Here is a 23883-nt window from a genome sequence, read left to right as displayed (position 1 = left end):
ATGGTGGTAAGAAAAGTGTTTTGATCTCCTGCTGAAAACTAATCATTCCTTCTGTCTGTTTCTGGAAACAGGAATATGTACAAGTAAATCAGTTCAACTCCAGTCAAAAAGATATTTACAAATCCTCTGTTTAATAAGTTAACCTACAAACTGATACAAAAAATAAAGTATCTCTTTACTCTTAATTCTTTAACAGCTACCAATTTATAACCCAGACAGCACTACAATATTCATTATCAATAAAAGCCTATTAAATTAAGATGTACAAGTAACATTTTAAGAGACAAGTATCCAAACCAGAAAAAAAAAAAAATCCTTAGCTATAACTCCTAAATATAGAATGTACGATCTTGTAATGCTAACACAAACTGTCAGAAGTATCATGGCTATCTCACAAAGTTGTGTTGCCTATCTTAAAAAACTGAGAAATGCATATGCCCTAAAAGAAAAATAGGCAATCCCTTTAATCTGTAAAAGTGTTTGCAAACTATTCTCTGCTCACAGATAAGTTATTTATTAGTTTTAAAATAGCAGAAAGAGAAAATATATACGATATAATAATGTAACTTTCAAAGGTCTTTTTCCTTTTTTCATTAATGGAGACCTTGGGGCTTCAGGCAGACAGTCTGAAGGCAAGCTGCCAGTATCAATTCACACTTAAGCAAAACTTCTGCCAATGAAAACTGAAACACCTGTATGAATTAACTAGATTGTTCCCATTTCCAACAATGAAAGGAAATTAAAAGCATTACTGAATGTCACTGACTTGGCCCATCTGAAAGGAAATAACGTAGATAACAGCTAATTTTAAATTATCAAGCCGATACAACATAAATGGCTCTCTAAAACAATATGGGTTATTTTTACTATGAGTCATTCAGTCTTCCTGAAATGTGCGGATCGAATATCTCAGGAACAGCACCACGTTAGGACAACCTTAAAAAAATAAAATATTTCTTTTAGGATAAGCCTCTGACATTGCTGAATTAAAACATTCTCCCAACATTATCTCACATGTATTTCTACATGCTGCACCAACAGGAAATCACTAATAAAAATGTCTCCAAAAAGAGAGATTTCACCATTTTAGTAAACTTGCAAACGTTTCATTAAAACGGAACAAAATTCAGGAATACGAGCCATTCATTTGTTTATTCAATAAATATTTTTTTAAAAATATTTTAATGTTTAGTGGGGTTTTTTTTTGAGAGAGAGAGAGAGTGAGAGAGAGAGCCAGCACATGAGCGGGGGAGGGGCAGAAAGAGGGAGACAGAATCTGAAGCAGGCTCCAGGCTCTGAGCTGTCAGCACAGAGTCTGACACGGGGCTTGAACCCACACACTGCGAGATCATGACCTGAGCCAAAGTCGGACATTTAACCAACTGAACCACCCAGATGCCCCTATTCAATACATATTTAACAAATCTCCAGTAACTAAGGTCCCCATCCCTTCAATTGCTTACAATCCACTGGCAGGAGTATTAAGATTTGTACTATTCTTGCTCTTCTGTTAACAAAAAGACACTTCTTAGTCTCAACAGTTTACATCCCCAGTTCTAGGCCACCATGCTGCTGCCGGAGAAGAGAAATGGACGCCCAGTCCAGCAAGAAAGACTATGCTGTTTCTTCCCTCTTCCTTCTCTTCCACACCTACAGCCAATTTCAAACAGGTCTTACTTATCCACTTAGGAATTCTTACTCCTCAAAAGCCGAGTGCTCTCCTACAAATCAGTGATCAGATGACCCAGCTCATCCCTGAATGCTATGAGTGCACCGGCTGTACCTACTCTAAGGTACTGTCAGGACATTCTCCAGTTTGAGCCTCGAAACAAGTTTTCAGTGCTGAGGAAGAGGCACATCCCCCGCTTCCCTCATTACACAGACGAGGCTGAAACAAGTGGTTATCCTTTCCATCAAGTCCCATCGTGTAGAACTACCTAAGTCATCAAGTTATGGGGCAGAAATAAATCCTATCCAGGGTTTGAGCATATTTCATTCATTCTTTTCTTCTGCGTCCATTTACTGAGCAACAATTATGAGTGAAGCTTTGAAGCACTGCACTGGGCCTTGCAGAAGACCCCAAGAAGAACAAAGCCCAGTCACTGAAATGGAGAGTTTATAGTCCTATGGGACAGATGAGACATATACATGAATAATTATAAGCCCAAATATGATCCATGTTAAAATAAAGGCACAGAGGGGTGGCTGGGTGGCTCAGTTAAGTATTCGACTCTTGGTTTCAGCTCAGGTCATGATCTCACAGTCTGTAGGTTCAAACCCCACCCCTCTGTGCTGACAGTGCAGAGCCTGCTTGGGATTGTTCTCTCTACTTCTCTCTCTGTCCCTCTCCCATTCTCTCTCAAACTAAATAAATAAACTTAAAAAATAGAAAAAGAAAAAAAGCACAAACAGAAGTTCAAGAGTTCAGAAGTGATGTAGCATCTCAAATTGTTCCCTGTTCCTTAAATATGCTTTTGGAGTAATATAGAATAATGTAGATTATACAAGATATATCATTATACCAGATATAAATTTCAATGAAACTCCTCACTGAAACCAGGGACCACTTCCAATTCATCTTATTATCTGCTTCAGTATCTCGTATAAACAAGGAATATCAGGAAGGATTGATAAATACAAGGATGAATTGACAAGGGCTCATCTGGATTTTTCTAGTGTATTCTGTATGCTTCCTTTAGGATAAACAAAAGAAGGGGGTGGTGCAGACCACAAAGTATCCTTAGGGCTCCTAAAGGCCCTCCTTACATGTAAGTTCCTCACCCTACTTCTTCAGAAATAAAGATTTACTTGGAATTTAAAAACTCATCCTCCGAAGAGATCAGTCCTCGGGTCAGCTCTGACTTGGATAAGAATCAGAGGAGGAAAGAGAGCAAAAACATTATGTATTATAAAGCCCCTGGAGGAAAAGTATGAAATTCGAATTTATGACCCTCATTGCAAGTTAGGAGAGATGAGTTACCTACCCCAGAGGTTACTAGAGTTAATGACTTCAGAAATACTTCACAGTAATACTCTGGTTTCTCTTCAGATCGCATAAATCTTTCGCCTTTTACAGAAATACTTCACAGTAAAGAGGAACAAGAATGAGAGAGGGCAAAGGGGCGGGAAGAATCAGAAAAGAAACAGGAACAGAAAAGGGAAAGTTTTTTACACGGGAAGAAATATATCCCCACCTAATAGAAATGCTAAAAAAAAATAATAATAATAATAACTGCTTGAATAAAAATAGTTTAGTGAGTTTTTTTTTAGGATAACTATGGGTAACACATATACCTTAATAAACTGCTAAGACCGGTCCCAAAAAGATGTTATTAATGACCTCCCCCCATAAAAGGCCAACAGGAACACTTCCTAGCACGTTACATCCTGTTTACCCCAGTCATCAGAAGAAACCCAAGCGACCCAGTCATCATTTATCATCTAGACACTTGTCCCCATCCAGCCCTGTGCTACCTGAAGTAGTTGACACTGCCCACCATTCCAGACCCTCCACATCCTTCCCTGGGACTCGCTGCACGCAGACCATGTTCCGCCTCACCTCCCCACGGAGACCCTCCCCACCACCTTGTCTGGAAGGGCCGTCCCCGTGCCATTCGTATTCCCTTTCCCTGCTCTGGAGGTCTCCAGAGTACATCTGCTAAGCATGCTATTTCTCTCTTTGTATATTGAGTACTTCCCCCCCAAGAATGTAAATGGCCATAAGCTCCAAGACGGAGAAGACTGTGTTGACACCGCATCCCCGGGGACCAGCACGATGCTTGCCACGGATTCAGTGTTCAGTAGAGATTAACTAAATAAATAGGAAACACAGAATCATTTTTAAATGAATCTTTTAAAAAATGTTTAACACTTGTGAAATTCCTCATAGCATGTGTGATGAATAGACAGGGACATTTCCACAGAGTTACGTACACACAGAGAGGCTATCATCATAAGCACCAAAGACTTCTCCGAATGCTCAGGTGAGAAAAGAAAGCAGGCGCACAGAGGCCTCCAAGGGCCGACATCCAACCAGTTCCAAGACCGCATGCTGGAAACAGTAATGTGCAAAAAGTGTACAACAATACAAAGTAAGCTGGCTTTCTAACACATAAAAGTACTTCATTTTTGCCTTATCTGAAAAATAACAAAGAAAAAAAAACAGCAGAATTCTCACTTGATTCTAACTAGGATAATAAGAATGCCTTTGAAAAAATTATCTTAAGTAACTTGTGCTCATCAAAGACATGCATTATCTTTTTATCCATAACGCTAAGAAGATACTGACGGATCCTTTGGTCTGAGACTTTTCTGTTCTTGAAAAGCCTTCTTTGATCTTAAATCCTCAAACATCTCTATTACTCGATCTTTTTTTCTCACTGCGACTTTTCTCTGACTGCGGTCTTATCTATCTATTTATTTTCTTATACCCCATTCCCTCCTTAATTCCCCGTACTGAGGAGACTACATGATATTCCATGGCACCCGTGCAGAAGATAAGCACTGCACTAATTATCGGTGCCCAAAGCCCCTCACTGCTCTGCGGTGTGGAATGCTGACCAGCACCTCGCACCCTGGACACTGCCTCCGCCCTCCACACCCCCATCCTCTGTGGCACACACCCTCCTGGCTCTGGTCCTCACTGTGTGACGTCTTCTTGCTCATCCCATCCACGTGGGCATCACCTTCAGTTTTAGACAAAAGAGCTGCATCTTGTTCTGTCACTTCACTCATTCATTCAACATTTACTGAGCACCGATTAGGCCCGGGGATCAACCAATGAACAAGACATATTTGGTCACTGTCCTCAAATCCAAGCAAGGACAAAGGAAAATGCTTATGTTTAAGTCAATAGTAAGATATATGAGGTCTGGAAACTAAAGTGATGAGGGGTTTTTTTCCCCCTTAACCTCCTTGAGTGGCAGGGTTTCAGCATGAGCAACCTGAGGCAAGAATGTATCAGAAGCGACATAACGCACAAGGAAAATAATGAAATAGAAAGGACGACGTTACTCACTGACGTGAACGCCAGCAGCTCCTCTTCAGTTAACTTATGCACTGGGTTATTCTTCTGGAAATTTGTGCTTTAAATTTAAAAACAAAAAAGCAAATTAATTCTAAAATGCATGTTATAACTAACAACATAGAATTTTTGTAAAGGCCACGTAAAGTTTATATATTTCGAAGCACATATTTGAATATTATTGTATTATATACAAATACAGATATGAGTGTGCCAAAGATAAGTATGACAATAAATAATGCAGTAAGCAAGTACGTAATAAAACGCTAACAAATAAAATGTGGTTGGTGCACTAAATGTCAACATAATTTATTTTATTACAGGACAGCAATCTAATCTGTGCCACGTCACAAAGAAAATGAAAAGAATTAACATGGCTCCAGCTCCTATTTATCAAACTGAGGCCAAAAAAAATTAAACTACTACTGTAACCATTAGACAGGCAAAAATTAGGGAGCCAGAACAATAGGAATTCTTAGATCCTGCTGATCCAAATATAATTCGATAGGGTGATTTTGTTCAACAATTTAGCACTATCTTGTAAAGTGAACACTCATATATCCTTAACTCGATAATTCCATCTGAGGTACAGAGCCCAGAGAAATTCCTGAATAGGTGTACCAGGAATCGAACACACAAACATCCATAGTAATAATGTGTGTGATAGGAAAAAATACTGAAACAATTCAAATGTCCAAAAGCAGACTAATAAATGGAGAAATATTCATCCAAAGGGATGCTATAAGGCAGAATAAATTGTAGCTACATAAAACATGAATGAATCATAAAAACAGAATCCTGAGAGAAAAAAACCACCACAGAAGACTACATATACCACAAACAACATGAAAGAATTGACTTAGAAGTCTAAAAACATGTGAGTAAATATATTTTTTGAAAAGGCAAGAGGGGCTCCTGGGTGGCTCAGTCAGTTAAGCGTCTGACTTCAGCTCAGGTCATGCTCTCACAGTTTGAGCCCCGCCTCAGGCTCTGTACTGACAGCTCTGAACCTTAAGTCTGCTTCGGATTCTGGGTCTCCCTCTCTCTCTGCCCCTCCACCACTCGCGCTCTGTGTAAGTCTCTCAAAAATGAATAAACGATAAAAAAAATTTTTTCAGGGGCGCCTGGGTGGCTTAGTCGGTTAAGCGTCCGACTTTCGCTTAGGTCATGATCTCGCGGTTCGTGGGTTCGAGCCCCGCGTCAGGCTCTGTGCTGACTGCCAGCTCAGAGCCTGGAGCCTGTTTCAGTCTGTGACTCCCTCTCTCTCTGACCCTCCCCTGCTCGCGCTGTCTCTCTCTCTGTCTCTCCTAGAAATAAACAAAATTTAAAAAAAAAAAAAAATTTTTTTTTAAAGACAAGAAAATGACAAATACAAAATTAAGAATAGAGGTTATCTTTTTTTTTTAAATTCAAGTGTAATTAACATACAGTGTTACAGACGCTTCAAGCATACAATATAATGATTCAACAATTCTATGTATTTCTCCACGTCCACAAAGATAAGTCTGCTCTTGAAGCACCTGGTAGCTCAGTCCCTTAAGTGTCCAACTTGATTTTGGCTCAGGTCATGATCACACAGTTTTGAGAGCGAGCCTCACATCGGGCTCCACGCTGGGCATGGAGACTGCTTGAGATTCTCTCCCTCTTTCTCTGCCCTTCCCTGTACATGTGGACTCTCTCTCACAAAAAAATAAAATCTATAAAAAAGATCAGTCTACTCTCAATGTCCTTTATCCATCTCACCCATCCCCCATGCCACCTCCCCTCTGGCAAGCACCAGTTTGTTCTCGGTATTTGAGAGTCTGGTTTTTCATTTGTCTCTTTTTCTCTAGCCCCACTGCTTCACCAATCAACCATCTATAAGACTTCACCTTCTCTGTATTTCCTTTCTAAACCAACCTAGCCTACTACAATATCCAAGTCACACCTCTCCACAGGGGTAATGACCATGGGGATCAGATAGAGATCAGGCAGTATAACAAGATCACTGTTTACAACACCCAAAGGAATTCTGTTCGTGTAGATGTTCTTACTTATTGATAAACTGCATCAGGTGTTCCAAGATTCAGAAAATAATCAAGTAGTTGCTACCAAACAGGGAAGATTCAAATTGCCTATGAAATCCACTCAGCACTTTTAACTGTTCCATATATTAACATTCCACCAATACTGTATTTGAAGGGGAAAAAAAACAGTATTTTAAAACAAGCATTTTCTTTGTCAGTCCTCTGTCAACTGTGAAGTCTAACTCACTGTATCTAAAACTCAATGGACAGAATGCCTGGGATTATGTACATTTTGTTTGATTCAGTTTTCTGATAAGTTGACAATTATAAATTTGTCTAAATGATGTTTTAAGAAACTGCATCAAGGAGAGCTCAAACTTTGGGGTCAGTAAAACCTTGATTCAAGCCCTCACTGCTGCTTTGTAATTCTAAGCAAGTCATTCAGCCATTTAAACTCCACTTTCCCATCTGAAAAATGGAGAAAAGTAACAACCTCTACGGGTTGCTAGAACATTAAGAGGGGTTAATGTGGAAAGTACATGGTGCAATTCCTAACACATGAAACTGCTCACCAATAGTTGCTATTTATAGTATTTATATACTAAGAATCATCATGAATCGGACTTCATAGGAAGCATACATTCTGTCACTGGAATCAATGTGACAGGACAAGGGCTCTGGGCTTAGAAACATGGCTGTGTCTGAACGGTTCCTTTTCCCCTAACTAACAGGAGGAATGGAGGACTGCATTCAACTTTTGTGTAAATCAAAGCCTACTGTTAGTGAAAAGGAAGTATAATGCTATAAGATGGTCACAAAAGGGTAAGTTCTACTGCATTAAAAGACTTTTTTTCTTTTTTTTTTTTTTTTTAACAAATGCTTCCTTTCTTGGCGCGCCTGGGTGGCTTAGTTCAGCATCCAACTCTTGATTTCAACTCAGGTCATGATCCCACGGTCTTGGGATCCAGCCCCCTGTCCATGCTCAGCGTGGAGCCTGCTTAAGATTCTCTCTCTCTCTTTCCCTCTGCCCCTCCCCTACTCACGTGCACACACAGTGTACTCTTTCTTAAAAATAATTTTTAAAAATGCATATTTTCTTAAACTATTACTAATTTAACTGGTCTCAATATTGCAACTTTGGGAAATACTCCATTTTGAACATTTCTACTCTCCAGATGAGAAATGAGATATTTATATAGTCTAAAAGTACCTTCCCAAGGCGCCTGGGACGCTCAGTCGGTTGGGCATCCGACTTCGGCTCAGGTCATATCACCGCTCGTGAGATCCAGCCCCACATTGGGCTCTGTGCTGACAGCTCTGAGCCTGGAGCCTGCTTCGGATTCTGAGTCTCACTCTCTAACCCTTCCTTGCTCACACTCTGTCTCCCTCTCTCAAAAATAAACAAACATTTTAAAAAAATTAAAACAACAAAAAAGTACCTTCCCACAAAATGTTAATTACAAGAGTAAAAGAGAAAAACTTTTTGATGGAGAAGGCTGGCAAACCACTTTAATCACATGAACAAAGTTAGTATCATCAGTAGTAGGACAAATCAAAATAGTGCTCTCCTGCCAGGATGCAGTAAGAACCACAAAACTTCCCTTATCTGACATTCCTATTAACGATGCATAATGTAAATCTAATCATAATTTTTAAAAACTAAGTCAAATTCAAGAGGGAAAGTCTACAAAATAACTGGCTTATACATTTCAAAAATGTCAAGACCATGAAAGTCAAGCAAAAATGAAGAGCTATTCCAGAATGACAGAAACTTGAGACATGACAAGTAAAGGTAACACATCCATGCCACATTGGATCCTGTGCCACAAAGGAGATTATTGGGACAACTGGAAAACTTGAGTGGGATCTGAGTATTAAATGACAGTAAAGTATGAATGTTAGTTTCCTGATTCTGATAGCTGTATTGTGACTGTGTACAAAAAATACCCTTGTTTGTTGGAAGTGCACATGCTAAAGTATTTAGGATTCAGTATCACAATGGAAAATAATTCTCAAAAGTTCTCTGCAATGTCTTGTCCTTGCAACTTTTTTCCAATTTTGAAGTTATTTCAAAATAGAAAAAAAATAAATAAATAAAAGGAAAAACTATTTCCACCATAATTAAAGTTCTACAGTATTAAGAAATAATTTGAGGGGTGCTCGGGTGGCTCAGTCTGTTGAACGTCCAACTTCAGCTCAGGACATAATCTCACGGCTCATGAGTTTGAGCCCCGCATCGGGCTCTGTGCTAACAGCTCAGAGCCTGGAGCCTGCTTTGGATTCTGTGTCTCCCTCTCTCTCCCCCTCCCCTGCTCATAGTCTCTCTGCCCCTCTCTATCTCAAAATAAAAAAATGTTAAATTTTTTAAAAATAAAAAAAAAAAAAGAGGGGCACCTGGGTGGCTCAGTCAGTTAAGCGTTGGACTTCAGCTCAGGTCGTGATCTCACGGTTCATGGGTCCAGCACCACGTGGGGCTCTGAGCTAACAGCCAGCTCAGAGCCTGGAGCCTGTTTCAGATTCCGTATCTCCCTCTCTCTCTNCCTGCTTTGGATTCTGTGTCTCCCTCTCTCTCCCCCTCCCCTGCTCATAGTCTCTCTGCCCCTCTCTATCTCAAAATAAAAAAATGTTAAATTTTTTAAAAATAAAAAAAAAAAAAGAGGGGCACCTGGGTGGCTCAGTCAGTTAAGCGTTGGACTTCAGCTCAGGTCGTGATCTCACGGTTCATGGGTCCAGCACCACGTGGGGCTCTGAGCTAACAGCCAGCTCAGAGCCTGGAGCCTGTTTCAGATTCCGTATCTCCCTCTCTCTCTGACCCTCCCCTGCTCGCACTCTCTCTCTCTCTTTCTCACTTTCTCTCTCTCTCTCTCTCAGAAATAAATAAAACATTTAAAAAAATTTTTTTTAACTTTTAAAAAAAGAAAGAATTCGGGGCGCCTGGGTGGCTCAGTCAGCTAAGCACCTGACTTCAGCTCAGGTTATGATCTCACAGTTCTCGTGGGTTTGAGCTCTGCATCAGGCTCTACACTGGAGAGGAGACTGCTTGGGATTCTCTGTCTTCTTCTCTCTACTCCTTCCCCTGGCAGGCTCTCTCTCCCTCAAAATGAATAAATAATCTTAAGAAAAAACAAGAAAGAGGGGTGCCTGGNAAGAAAGAAACAAAGAAAAGAAAGAAAGAAAGAAAGAAAGAAAGAAAGAAAGAAAGAAAGAAAGAAAGAAAGAAAGAAAGAAAGAAAGAAAAGAGAAGAAAAGAGAAGAATTCTATCCTTTGGAATGTAAATATCCTCAAAGGTCAAAATAGTCGTTATCAACTCTTCTAAATACTTTATTAAAAGTTTATTCCTAGCTAAGGCTAATCAAAGAAATTTTGCTTATGAAGGAAAAGAGAAGGATAAATATACCAACTAAAAGGAGATACCTGAGATTCCTAATCTCTAACCCTTTACTTGGTTGCCCAGTGGAGACCACTGGTGGGTTAGTGGTAACTGGTCACCCAACTATTCTCGATCCTTATAAGCACTGTGAGATTCCCTATTCAACCAGAACTCCTGAGTCCTCCTGCAATAAAGTCTTCTTTGACACAAGAGAACCAATATGCAAAGTGTTCAAAATAGCCAAGTAAGTAAGTGACTTACCAGATTCCAAGAATAACAGCAAGCTCTTCAGCACACAGGTCAGGTATCTGAAACTGTTCACAGTCTGCTAACTTTATCTCATTTAGAACAGTGTCATCATTGAGTCCAAGATTCTGATGCAATACAAAAGAAAATATTTAGACCAAAAATTAAATTTGATTCATTCAACACACTGTATGCAACTGATTACTAACGAGGGATAATTTACCTTTGTGTTTAAAGATTATACAATGTCTACATATGGTCAATGGCTACCTACGGTCAATAGGCTTTTTCTTGTGAAACATATATTTAGAGATAATTAACTATGTAGAAATGGAGGGCATGCCATGTAAACCTCAGGAATGCACTGACAATATCAGTAATAGGAAACAACAGCTATCATTCATTGAGCCCAGTAGGCAAAAGCCCCTCTACTTTTAAATCCATGAGGCTTTAAAACCGTATCTTTCTATACTCTGCTCTAAATTCTAATCTAAAACATCACCTCCTCACTCTGTTTCTCAACAGGATCTAGAATAAAGAAAACAATTTGAAAAAGAATAAAATCTGAGGACTTAGGGGACTTGATAGAGTACCTGATTTCAAGAATTACTACAAAGCCAAGACAGTGTGGTACTGGCGTGAAGACAGACACACAGATGAAAGGAATCAAATAGAGTCTGGAATTTTATTTTATTTATTTTTAATTTTTTTTTAATGTTTTTATTTATTTCCAGGAGAGACAGAGAGAGACAGCGTGAGCAGGGAGGGTCAGAGAGAGGGAGTCACAGACTCTGAAACAGGCTCCAGGCTCTGAGCTGGCAGTCAGCACAGAGCCCGACGCGGGGCTCAAACCCACGAACCGCGAGATCATGACCTAAGCGAAAGTCGGACGCTTAACCGACTAAGCCACCCAGGCGCCCCAAATAGAGTCTGGAATTTTAGACCCAAGGATGGTCGAATGATTTTTAACAAAGGTGCCTGGGGTGATTCAACACAGGAAAAGTCTTTTCAAAAAAATGGTGGTGAAATAACTGGATAACCATTTGGAAAGAAATGACCCTTCACCCTTATCCCATACCAAACACAAAAATTAAACCAAAATTGATCAAAGACCTTAATGTAGAAGCTAATACTAAAAAAAACCTCTAGAAGAAATCATAGGAGAAAAGCTTTGCAGCGCTGGGCTAGGCAAGCAATCCTTAATTAGAACACACAAAAAAACCTGAACCATCCAAGAAAAAACTTACTAAATTCAACTTCATCAAATTAAAAACTTCTGTGTTTTTAAAATATTAAGAAAATGAAAAAGCCAAGCTACAGACTCAGAATATATTCACAAACAAATATCTGAAAAGGGACTCGTATGCAGAGTATGAAGAACTCTTCCAAATCAAAAAGAAGATAAGCAACCAAATATAAAAGTAGACAATAGATTTGTACAGGCACTTCATGAAAGAAGGTGGCCAACAAGCACACAAAAAAATCCCTGACAACAGTAGTCAACAGGAAATACTAATTTAAAAGACTGACAATACTAAGTGTTAACAAGGCTCTAGAGAAATGAGAACTTTCTCACATTGGTGGTAGAAATTTAAAACGGTGTTCAAACACAGAAAATACTTTGCCAATTTCTTATAAAAAAACATACATTTACTATAGGAGCTATCAATTCCACTCTAAGTGGTTACCATGAGAAATGAAAACATGTCAACACAGACATATATATAAGTATTCATGAGAGTTTTATCTGTAATAGCCCAAGCCAGAAACAAATGTCTGTCAATAAACAGATAAAAGAAAAACTATGCTATAACCATCCAATGGAATTCTAATCAGCAATAAAAAGGAACTACTGCCACAGGTAACCATGTAGGTAAATCTCAAAAGCACGTTAAACAAAAGAGGCCAGAGACAAAAAAGTGTATATAATATTCTACAAAAGGCAAACTATCAGGGCGCCTGGGTGTCTCAGTCAGTTAAGTGTCCAACTCCGCCTCAGGTCATGACCTCATGGTTTGTGGGTTCGAGCCCTGCATCAGGCTCTGTGCTGACAGCTCAGAGCCTAGAGTCTGCTTCAGATTCCCTGTCTTTCTGTCCCTCCCATGTTCATGTTCTATCTCTCTCTCTCTCAAAAATAAACATTTTAAAATTTTTTATAAAAAAAAAGAAAGAAAAGGCAAAGTATCTGTAGTCACAGTAAACAGATCCATGATTTTTTAGGGCCACTGAGGTGGGGGATTAACTGCAAAGGAGCAGGATGGAACTTGCTAGGGTAATGACATATACATGGACTATAATGGTTGGATATGTTTGTCAAATGCCATCAAACTGAATGGATTCAATCTCATCAATTAAAATGGGTCAACTTTTTGATATAAATTCCATTTCCAAAAAATTTGATTTAAAAAAAATGGATTGTCAAAAAACAGTATAATCACAATGAGACCTCTCTACACACACATCTAACACACTAGAATAGGAAACATTAAGAAGACTGACAATATCAAGTGGTGCTCAATTTGCAACTGGCGCTCTCATGCATTGATGTTTGGAATGTAAAACAGTAACCATTTTGGAAAACAGTTTGGCAGTTTCTCATCAAGTTAAGAACACACTTACCACACAATCCAACCATTCCAATCCTAGGTATTTACCCAAGAGAATTAAAAACATATAGGGCTGCCTAGGTGGCTCAGTCAGTTAAGCGTCCGACTTCGGCTCAGGTCATGATCTCACAGTTTGTGGGTTTGAGCCCTGCATCAGGCTCTGTGCTGACTGCCAGCTCAGAGCCTGGAGCCTGCTTCAGATTCTGTATCTCCCTCTCGCTCAGACCCTCCCCTGCTCATGCTCGCTCGCTCTCTCTCTCTCAGAAATAAAAACATTTAAAAAATATATATATATATATATTCCCACAAAGACTTACACACAACTGTTTCAAGCAGCTTTATTTAAAAGAGCTAAAAATTAGAAACAGCTCGACTGTCTATCAACAGGTAAATGGATAAACACGTGTCTGCTGACAGACCTAAGTTTGCATCCATAGAGGAATGCATTAAGACGATATGGTATAGGCACCTGTGTGGTTCAGGGGGTTAAGCATCTGACTTTGGCTCAGGTCATGATCTCATGGTTTGTGAGTTTGAGTCCCAAATCAGGCTCTCTGCAGTCAGCATGGAGCCCACTTCAGATCCTCTGTCTCCCTCTCTCTTTGCCCTCCCCCTCTCTCTCAAAAATAAAAAATAAACATTAAAAGAAAAAAAAGATATGGAACATATAATGGAATTTTATTCAGCCATTAAAAAAAAAAAAAAGGAAAATCCTACCACTGGTGAAAATTTGGATGAACCTTGAAGGTATTATGCTAACTTAAATAAGAGAAAGGTACATACCATATAATATCACTTATACGTAGAATCTAAAAAGAGAAAAATAGCAAACTCATGGAAAAAGAGATCAGACCTGTAGTTACCAGGGGTAAAGAGTTGGGGGAGAGAAACTTGGAGGAAGACAGTCAAAAGTTACAAACCTCCAGTTACAAGATGAATAAATACTCAGGATGTGATGTATGACCTGATGTGATGAATGCTATGTGACAGGAAAGTTGTTAAGACAGTAGATCCTAAGAAGAAAATTTTTTCCCTTTTTTCTGTTTTTTCTTTTCTTTTCAACTCTATGAGAGGACAGATGTTAGCTGAACCCTACTGTGGTAATCATTTCATTTCACAATTTATGTAAATCCAACCATTATGCTGTACACCTTGAACTTACACAGTGACATGCCAGTTATTTCTCAATAAAACTGGGGAAAAAAAGAATTGCTATAACTTACAAAAACGTTATTCTAAGTGAAAGAAACCAGACACAAGAGAGTCATACTGTATGATTCCATTTATTTGAAATTCTAGAAAAAGCAGCTCTAATCTGTGACAGAAAGCAGACCAGTGGGAGGGAAAGTGACTGACCGCAGAGTAGAAGTGACTTTTTGGTGTAATGGAAATGACTGTATTTTTAGTATAGAGGCGGTTCTATGGGTCTATTTTTCAAAATGCAAAATCTACATGTAAAAAAAAAGGCACACTTTAAGCTTTTTTTTNTCAATAAAAGTACCTAAAACTAGGCGCTAAACGGACCAGAAGGCTGGAAACTGTCTATGGCTAAGAGGTCAACCTCTTAACTGGTAGCCTCTTCACTAGTAAACAGTAAATATGCCCGGCCCAAAACACAGCCCAGAGGAACAGCTCTCCTCGTCTAGCCTCAAAATCACCCTAACTATGGGTCTGTCTCTATCTACAGGGTTTCAAGATAAGTCTGGCAACCCCAAGAACTGCTGATGGGAGGAACGCCCATCAGCTCTGAATCCATTGAAAACGTAGCTCTTCCTCCTGGAATGGGCCCCCTTCAAAGGCAGGGCTGGTGGATGCATAGCACACCCTGGTGGCCATTGTTTTCACCACAGGTCTTTCATAATTTAAAAAATAGAACTACATACATAATTTAAAATTTTCTAGTAGCCACACTTAAAAACAATAAAAAAATTTTAAAAACATGATTTAACCTAATACATCAAAAATACTACTCCCGTAATTTGTGTCAACAGAAAATTATCAATTAGACATTATACACTCTTTTTTTTCATACAGTCTATAAAATCTGATGTATCTTTTACACTTCGGCACATCTCAGTTTGAACCAACCGACCTTCCAGTGATTAATAAGCCTCATTATACCACAGAAGACCTTAGATATGTCAGAGTTGGCCACGGCATTATTTATTTGCCAACACAAACAAGTAATCGAACAGTTTTGATCTTCATTCAAAACTCTCTATGTTCCTATTCAGCTCTTTTAAAATTAAAATGGGTTGGCTGTTGGGGCACCTACGTGGCTCAGTCAGTTGAACATCCAACTCTTGATTTTGGCTCCAGTCGTGATCCCAAGGGGCTGGGATCGAGCCCCACATGCGACTCTGGGCCGAGAGCACAGAGCCTGCTTGGGTTTCTCTCTCTCACACTCTCTCTCTGCCACTCACCCTCATTCTCTCTCTCTTCCTCGCTCTCAAATAAAATTTTTTTAATGGGTCAGCTGCAGTACCTACTTACCAACCATTCTGCAAGTCCCAAATTTATAATGTCCACCTCAGTCCCATTTGGACTTCAAAACATTCTTCTTAACCAAGAAATCAGCACATAATTTATCTCCAATAAGTGAGACACACCATATGCAGGATTTAATATATATTTCTCATCAGTGATGCTAATCATGTATGCATTTGTATTTTTTGTGAATACACAACTGAACAACTAAGAACAGAGACTGTCTTTAAACTGCACATTGGGGTTGCCCCCAACTGTTGGCTTATTAAAACTCTGATCTCCAATGGCCTGAATCTATATAATCCCCCACTAATACAGATTAAAAATCCAAGAAGGCCCACAGGGAAATATGCTCCTCAAGGGCAACAGAATTACAGTTTCCTTAATTCTAAGATACACATTTACACACTATAACATTTCCAGTCAAGAGATATTTTTAAGAACTAAAATTGACGTAATAATGTTCCTTCTTTTCCCAAAGAGTGGTTATCAAAAAGGTAGTGCATTTTATAACCTAATAGTGTCCTTGACATAAGGAAATAGGATATATAACTAAGAAAATAAGCAATTCTATCTTCATCCGTAAGTATAAAGTTGTTTCTATGTAATCAATACCTACATCACATAATTTGTACCTTATTCCTTTAAGTTGTAATTAATGAAAATCCCAAGATTATCTGAATGTATTTTACTTCAAATATTAAAGATTCAATAAATTCTATATTAAATTGTGCATCATTTTTTTACATTCCTAAAAAGAGTCATCATATCCTGATCCTGTTTATCATCACAGAAGACAATTTTCTTCCTTTTGTTTTTTATATTGAGAGAGAGAGCAGGGGCGGGGCAGAAAGGGAGAGAAAGAGAATCTGGGCTGTCAGCACAGAGCCCCTTGTGGGGCTCGAACTCCTGAACCATGCCGTCATGATCTGAGCCAAAATCGTCAGACGCCTAACCGACTGAGCCAACCATGCACCCCCAGGAGACAATTTTCAATAAGAGAACTCCACATTAAAAAAAAAAAAAAGAAAGAAAGAAAGAAACCAATAAACAACAATGGATTACTGAGGCAAACACATGGACCACACAATTAAATCTCTTCATAGATGCTATGCTGTGGCCTAAAGAACAGGTTTATAGCAGTTACCACAAGATTTAGAGAAAGATTTGGTTTACGTCAAAAAGTTTAAAACAAAAAAGGCTTACAGAGGAGACTCCAGACACGTAAGGAGGCTGAGGACTGAAGCTAGTTACAACAGTGTTCCCAGACCAGCATCAACAAACCCCCCTTCAATATGGCTCAACCTACGTGGGGGAGTATAGGCAACACCCTGTGTAGTTTTGTCCCTGAGTTTCTACATCGTTTCCTTCCTTCCTTCCCCTCTTAGAATCAATAGCTGTTCCTCTGTGAATATTTTGTAATCAAACAAGACAGTGCTTGGAGTAAGCCGAGGGGATGTACAAGATCTCATCAAAGGCTTTCCTTGAGACTCCGGACTGCTACCACTCTTCCTTCCCATCCCCAGCCTCTACTCTTGGCACTGTTTTCAGTACAGAATAGAATTCTGGTGTTCAAAGTACTCAAGATAAATTCGCTCGTAGGCTCTAAAATGAAGAGTAGGGCTTCAAAGACAGTAACATCACGCAAAGGACTACCAAAAAGGTTGCCCGGGGATTTCTGCAGTAAAAAAATATAAATCCTAATGACTTCTAAGGAAGAAGATGGAAAGGCATCTAAATAGGTAAACTGACCAGGAGCCATAAATTTATTTGGGGGGGGGGATTAATTTCTTTATTATCAGAAATCAAGAGTAGTTACTATTTAAATGTTCCCTTTGTGTTAGGGGTCAGGTTGCACGAGGCCGTCAGCCATCACTGTCAATCACCTTAACACCCCCCTCTTTGCTCTTCACTCTCTTCACTTTCCCAGGGATTCCACCTCTTAGTGTCCCATTCAGGCTTTGTCACAAGCTCTTGGATCTTAACCCAAGGCATTTTGTACCCTGTTAGCTTTGCAAAAATGACCACTAAGTTCTCCCACTTGTTAGCCTGCCAGGCTAACAGTTAGCTAAGCTACAAGAAGGGAGAATGCATGGGGTGCCTAGCTGGCTCCATCGGTAGAGCTGGGGACTCTTGATCGCCGAGTTTTAAGTTCAAGCCCCTGTTGCGTGCAGAGATTACTTAAAAATAAAAATCTTTAAAAAAAAGAAGAGGGCGCCTGGGTGGCTTAGTCGGTTAAGCGTCCAACTTTCGCTTAGGTCATGATCTCGCGGTTCGTGGGTTCAAGCCCCGCGTCGGGCTCTGTGCTGACTGCCAGCTCAGAGCCTGGAGGCTGTTTCAGTCTGTGACTCCCTCTCTCTCTGACCCTCCCCTGTTCACGCTGTCTCTCTCTCTTTCCTAGAAATAAATAAAACATTAAAAAAATAATAAAAAATAATAATAAAAAAAGAAGAAGAAGAAGTAGAGGAGGAGGAGGAAGAGAATGTATTAGCCAGGTCAAGAAACACATACTAAGGCAGCAAGCAGCCCAATAATAACAGAGTAACAAAGAATCAGAACACTGGTAAAAAGGAATTCCTATCGTCTGTTTATATATTTTAAAGAGGAAGCCTAAGAAATTTCAAGTCTCTTAATATTTAAAAATATCTACAAAAGGTAAAAGTTAAGACAACAAGCATGGTAGCAGCTAGAAAAATTAGGCTCTACTCAGTCTGTCCTTTAAATTCTTTCAAGGAGGTTAATACACACTTACTGCATTGCTAATTCCTATTACCGAGGTCTAAGAAAAAAATAACACGTTGTGTCTTTATAAGGGTAAAAAAGGCTTAACCACGGGTTTGTTTGTTTTTTTAAACTCTCAGCCACCCTGAAAAAGCTCAAAAAGGGATAAAATGAAGCCTCTCCCCACCCCATTCAGTGTTTCTACAAAACTCACCTACTGACACTGGCAGATTTGGACGTCAATTCAAGTAACTTTTGATCCTACTCACCTTGGTTAAATGTTCCTGAGGAGTGGGTGCTGGACTAAATTCACAGTGTGAAAAGACATCCCCTTTCTTTCTTACATCTAGAATAAGTTGTGCCACATAATTTTCCTGGAACCGTGTTCTCTTTCCCAAAGCACCTGAAAAAAACATATTAAATTGCATCTACTGATTTGTCAATCAGATCTACTATACAGTCATGAAAAGTAATATTTTCAGAGTGCTTTGAAGTTTATAAGGTATTTTCTCCATTTCACATTTTAAAAAAACCCTGAGGGCCAGTGATGATTTTAAAACTACTTTAAAGCCAGGGGTGAGAGATAAAAAATAATAATAGTACTAAAAGTTAAAATAGTATTATAAAGCCAATATGCTATGGGGCCAGAACTCAAACCCAAGATTTATGTCACTGGATTACACATACTTACTTTTTGCATCAAACTACCTCCTTCCTCAAAAATCTGTCATAGGGACCCCTGGTTGGCTCAGTCAGTTAATCATCTGACTCTTAATTTTGGCACAGGTCATGATCTCACAGTTCGTGAGACCAAGTCTCACTTCAGGCTCTGGGCTGACAACACAGAACCTGCTTGGGATTCTCCCTCTCCCTCTGCTCCTCCTTCACTCGCGTGTGTGTGCCTGTGCTCTCTCTCTCTCAAAATAAATGAACATTTAAAGAAAGAAATGTCNATTCTGCATAAAGTACATGCAAAAAAAAGTAAAAACAGAAAAAAAAAAAAAAAAAGAAAGAAAGAAATGTCATTGGAAGAAGGATGATCAGCATCTTCATATAACAAATGAAAAAACAGAGGTTCTGAGGTGCAGCCAGTTGCTTATGATCACAGGGATTGTCCATCTCAGAACCAGAGCTTAAAGTCAGCATCTCCACGTTCTAAATCCTGCAGTCTTTCTATCTTTCCATGATTCTAACTGGCTTCATTTAACACCAACACTTTTTCCATTTTGTATCTGAAATAACTTGCTACAAGAATAGCTTTAATAGGAGCAACAGTCCTAATACCCATTCTCTGGCAAGCTTCAGATTACAAAGACCCTTGACTGTAAAGACTTGTCTAAGAAGTCTCGATTTTATCCCACAATGAGTCTGGCTCTAAATTATACATCAACCCTTTAAACACATTACACAAAAATAGCTACTGAGATGGCCTAACACAGCTCACTTTTTTATAGAAAAGCTACAGTTATATGGAAAAAAATAATAATCTGATTCTCATTTTATACTTGTGAGTACCACATTTGTATTTTTTTAAGTTCTTCACTCTTGGAAAAAGTATGAAGAACTAGCTAGTAAATATACCAGCAGTTATAGGTGACTATACAGAGTACTGTGCCATTAGTTTTTAAATAGCCCAAGAAAAGTCCCCTAGGGCCAAAACATTTAAAAACATAATCTCGGAAACTAACCTCACAAGTTATATTATATATGACTATATTTTGAAATACAGACAAGACTCCAACTTACATATGGCCATTGTTCCAAAAGTTATAAGCTAGATATTTAATAATTTTCCCCATACAAACAATGTAATAAAAGATGGCTAAGATCCCAGACCAGGCCACAAAGTCATATTTAACTCATAATATATTTGAAAGGATTTTATTGACAAGACCAGCTCAATAAGAAACGTAGAAAAAAAAATTTTAACATTTATTCATTTTTCAGAGAGAAAGAGAGACAGAGCGCAAGTGGGAGTAGGGCAGAGAGAGAGGGAGACACAGAATCAGAAGCAGGCTCCAGGCTCCAAGCTGTCAGCACAGAGCCTGACACAGGGCTTGAACTCACAAACTGTGAGATCATGGCCTGAACTGAAGTCAGATGCTTAACCAACTGAGCTGCCCAAGTGCTCCTAGAATTGTTTTTTTAATGTTTGAGAGAGAGAGACATAGACAGAGAAAGTGTCAGCCCATGAGTGAGGGAGAGGTGGAGAGAGAGGGAGAAACAGAAACTGAAGCAGGATCCAGGCTCTGAGCTGTCATCACAGAGCCAAATGCGGGGCTTGAACTCACAAACTGCGAGATCATGACCTGAGCCAAAGTCAGATGCTTAACCTACTCAGCCACCCAGGCGTCCCAATTAACAAAGAATTTAGGTGGCAAGAATGGACCTTGGGGACAATCTAGAGCAAGCCAAAAATGACAAATAAGTTCAATCACTTCAACCTTCACATACTGGTGGCCAGAGCCTGGACTGCTGAGCTCAGGTTTAACAGGTAGAACACTTGTGCTTGAATTGACCATGTCTGACCTTCATTAATGTCATCAATACTGAATGCCAAATATATTGTGAAAACCCAGGTATAGAGCAGGACATAAAAAACGTTTCTTATTTGATATTCAGAAGAAACACAGAGGTTTTTGAAGAAATTCGGTAACTTATTTGTTTACTCAACAAACATCTGAGTGCCAACTATATGCTAGTGTTCTAAGATATTGAAAAAAATCAAAAACAGTCAAAAATTTCTGTTCTTAAGGAAGACAAAAAGAGAAGGATGGAAGGTGGTTATTTACAATAAAAAGGGCAATGTAAAGAGGGCACATCAAGCTTGGGAGTTAGGAGGAACTTTAGGAAACCCACACCCACAAACAAACGGTCAAAAAGTTCATTTGTAGGGGCACCTGGATGGCTCAGCAGCAGAGCATGCACTTCTTAAACTCAGAGTCTTGAGTTCAAGTCCCACATTGGGCACACTTTTTTTAAAGTTCATTTGGTACTACCTGGCTGCTATACATTACTAACATGTGTCTAATGAGACTAGAAAGTAGAGGAATCTCCAGGAATAAAGAGAAGATTTCATTGCTAACTTGTTCTAAAAATAAATTTTTAAAATATTTTTTAATTTTTTTTTTTTTTTTTGAGAGACAGAGTACAAGCAGGGGAGGGGCAGAGAGGGAGACCCAGAACTCGAAGTAGGCTCCAGGCTCTGAGCTATCAGCACAGAGTCTCACGCAGGGCTTGAACTCATGGACCATGAGATCATGACATGAGCTGAAGTTGGACCTCAACTGACTAAGCCACTGAAGTGCCCCTAAAACTTAATTTTTTTAATGTTTACTAATTTTTGAGAGAGAGAGAGAGAGAGAGAGAGAGAGAGAGAGAGAGAGACAGAGTGTATGTGGGTGAGGGGAAGAGACAGAAGGAAACAAAGAATCTGAAGCAGGCTCCAGGCTCTGAGTACTCAGCACAGAGGCCTACATGGGGCTCGAAGCAACAAACCATGAGATCAGGACCTGAGCCAAAGTCGGGCGCTCAATTGACTGAGCCACCCAGCTGCCCCCAAAACTATGAATTTTTAAAATAAAATCTTGGGGTGCCTGGTATTTCAGTCAGTTAAGCATCCAATTCTTGGTTTCAGCTCAGGTCATATGATCTCAAGGTCATGAGATCAAGCCCCACATCAGACTCTTCATGGAGCATAGAGCCTCCTTAAGATTCTCATCCTCTCTCTCTCTCTCCCTCTGCCCCTCTAACACTCGCAATCTCCATCTCTAAAATTAAAATTAAGTAAATAATAAAATAAAATATTTAAAATCTATTTTTATAAAGCAAAGAACATAAAAAATCAAATACAACCCAAACAAGACAGCCAAACTGACAATGTAATAGTTTTATCATAAAAATAAATTAACAATCCACAAAAAAGTCACAAGTCTTACCTGTCAAATCAATTTGTAATTTGCTGATGTCTTTAGCAATGTGGAACTGATCCTTTGCTTTTGCATATTCATAATAATATAAAAATACATATGCACATTCCAGATGGAACTGAATAGCCAAATACTGACCGGAATCATCTGCAAACAGATGTTCTAGTTTCATTACTGCAAGACATAAGGTGAAACATTAAAAACTATGATGAAAATAAAAATCTATGATTAAGTAACATGAGTAAATGCTGAGGCCATAGTATGCGAAGTATATATATTGCATAGTCCCTGCTCTTAAAGACGAGGAACACATATATAAAAATAGTTCACAGCTAGCATTCTCTGAGCACTCACAGGTTCCAAGGACAAAGCTAAGGACATTACATACATCCCTCCTTTGTTCTGCACGACCCTAGGAAATACAATTCATGTACCTGCTCTAATTTTAGACTGCTCGTCTTACTCATGCTATAAAAGAATATGACAATGCAAGGTGAGGATACAAAGTTAAACGAATCTACAAATAAACATCACAGAAAATCTAATGAAGAGATCAGCTTACAGACTGTTTCCCTCAGAATGAATGTAGAAGTTCTCCCTTCAAAGGAGAAACAGACACACATAGATAACAGATGACAGTATGAATACCAAATACAGAATGAATATTAGCTTAGCAGTCAGATTTGGATGTATTTCTCTAAATACCTTAGTTGAAGAGACAGGAGGATAATAACCTGGTAACACAGTGTCTGAAATAAAATGACTATCAAAATTAATTATATATAATAAAGAGGCTGACTGACACACACCAGGGTGCAGGGCTGTCCCCGGTCACCTGAGCCATACCTCTACAACATTCCTGACAAACCGCCCCTCACAAAGGTTTCCAGTAGTGGGTAGGTCAGCATTTCACAAAGCGGTCCATAAGAATTAATGTATAAATAATGTTAAAATAATGTTTTTAATTATACTTCAATTAAAAAAAGAATTTTAGGGGCATCTGGCTGGCTCAGTTAGTGGAACAGGTGACTCTTGATCTCAGGGTTGTGAGTTCCAGCCCCACGTTGGAGGTAGAGATTACTTAAATAAGCTTTAAAAAAAGAATTTTAAAATATTTTAAAGAATTAATGCATAATAAATGAATAGAAAATACACTTCCAGTGTCCAAAGATGGACAATCAGTCTTCTATCATTCAAGCTGAAAGGGAAGTGATATATACTGACTGCCAATTCAGCCTAGTACTAGGTGTATACTGTGTTATAATTCGTACAATGATGTCTTTGAGGCTGACACTATCCCCAATTAATTCACTAAAAAATTAAACTCAGGTGCACCCAGTTGGCTGAGTCAGTTGAGCATCCAACACTTGATTTTGGCTAAGGCCATGATCCCAGGGGCATGGGATCAAGTCCCATGTTGGGCTCCATGCTGAGCATGGAGCCTGCTTAAGATTTTCTATCTCCCTCTTCCCCTTCCCCATGTGTGTGCACGTG

The 23883-nt window shown here is 39.1% G+C and overlaps 1 protein-coding gene across 2 annotated transcripts in view; it reads right to left on the bottom strand.

Moving 5' to 3' along the window:
• TTC27 (tetratricopeptide repeat domain 27) overlaps positions 1–23883 on the bottom strand; it is a 186065-nt gene that overhangs the window by 136459 nt on the left and 25723 nt on the right. For both annotated transcript variants that reach the window (XR_013337240.1, XM_077772789.1), the window contains exons 6-9: positions 22399–22563; positions 18730–18863; positions 10662–10774; positions 5018–5084 (exon numbers count right to left, since the gene is read on the bottom strand). Coding sequence is in view for 1 of the 2 variants with exons in the window: in XM_077772789.1 (XP_077628915.1) it covers positions 5018–5084; positions 10662–10774; positions 18730–18863; positions 22399–22563 (479 nt within the window). In the remaining variant the exon portion in view is untranslated. The remainder of the gene's footprint in view (positions 1–5017; positions 5085–10661; positions 10775–18729; positions 18864–22398; positions 22564–23883) is intronic.

Source organism: Crocuta crocuta, unplaced genomic scaffold (assembly GCF_008692635.1).
Source record: "Crocuta crocuta isolate KB4526 unplaced genomic scaffold, BGI_CrCroc_1.0 scaffold363, whole genome shotgun sequence".
NCBI classification, from domain to species: Eukaryota; Metazoa; Chordata; class Mammalia; order Carnivora; family Hyaenidae; genus Crocuta; species Crocuta crocuta.
Note: the sequence above shows the minus strand (reverse complement) of the source record. Positions and strands in the feature narration are given on the sequence as shown.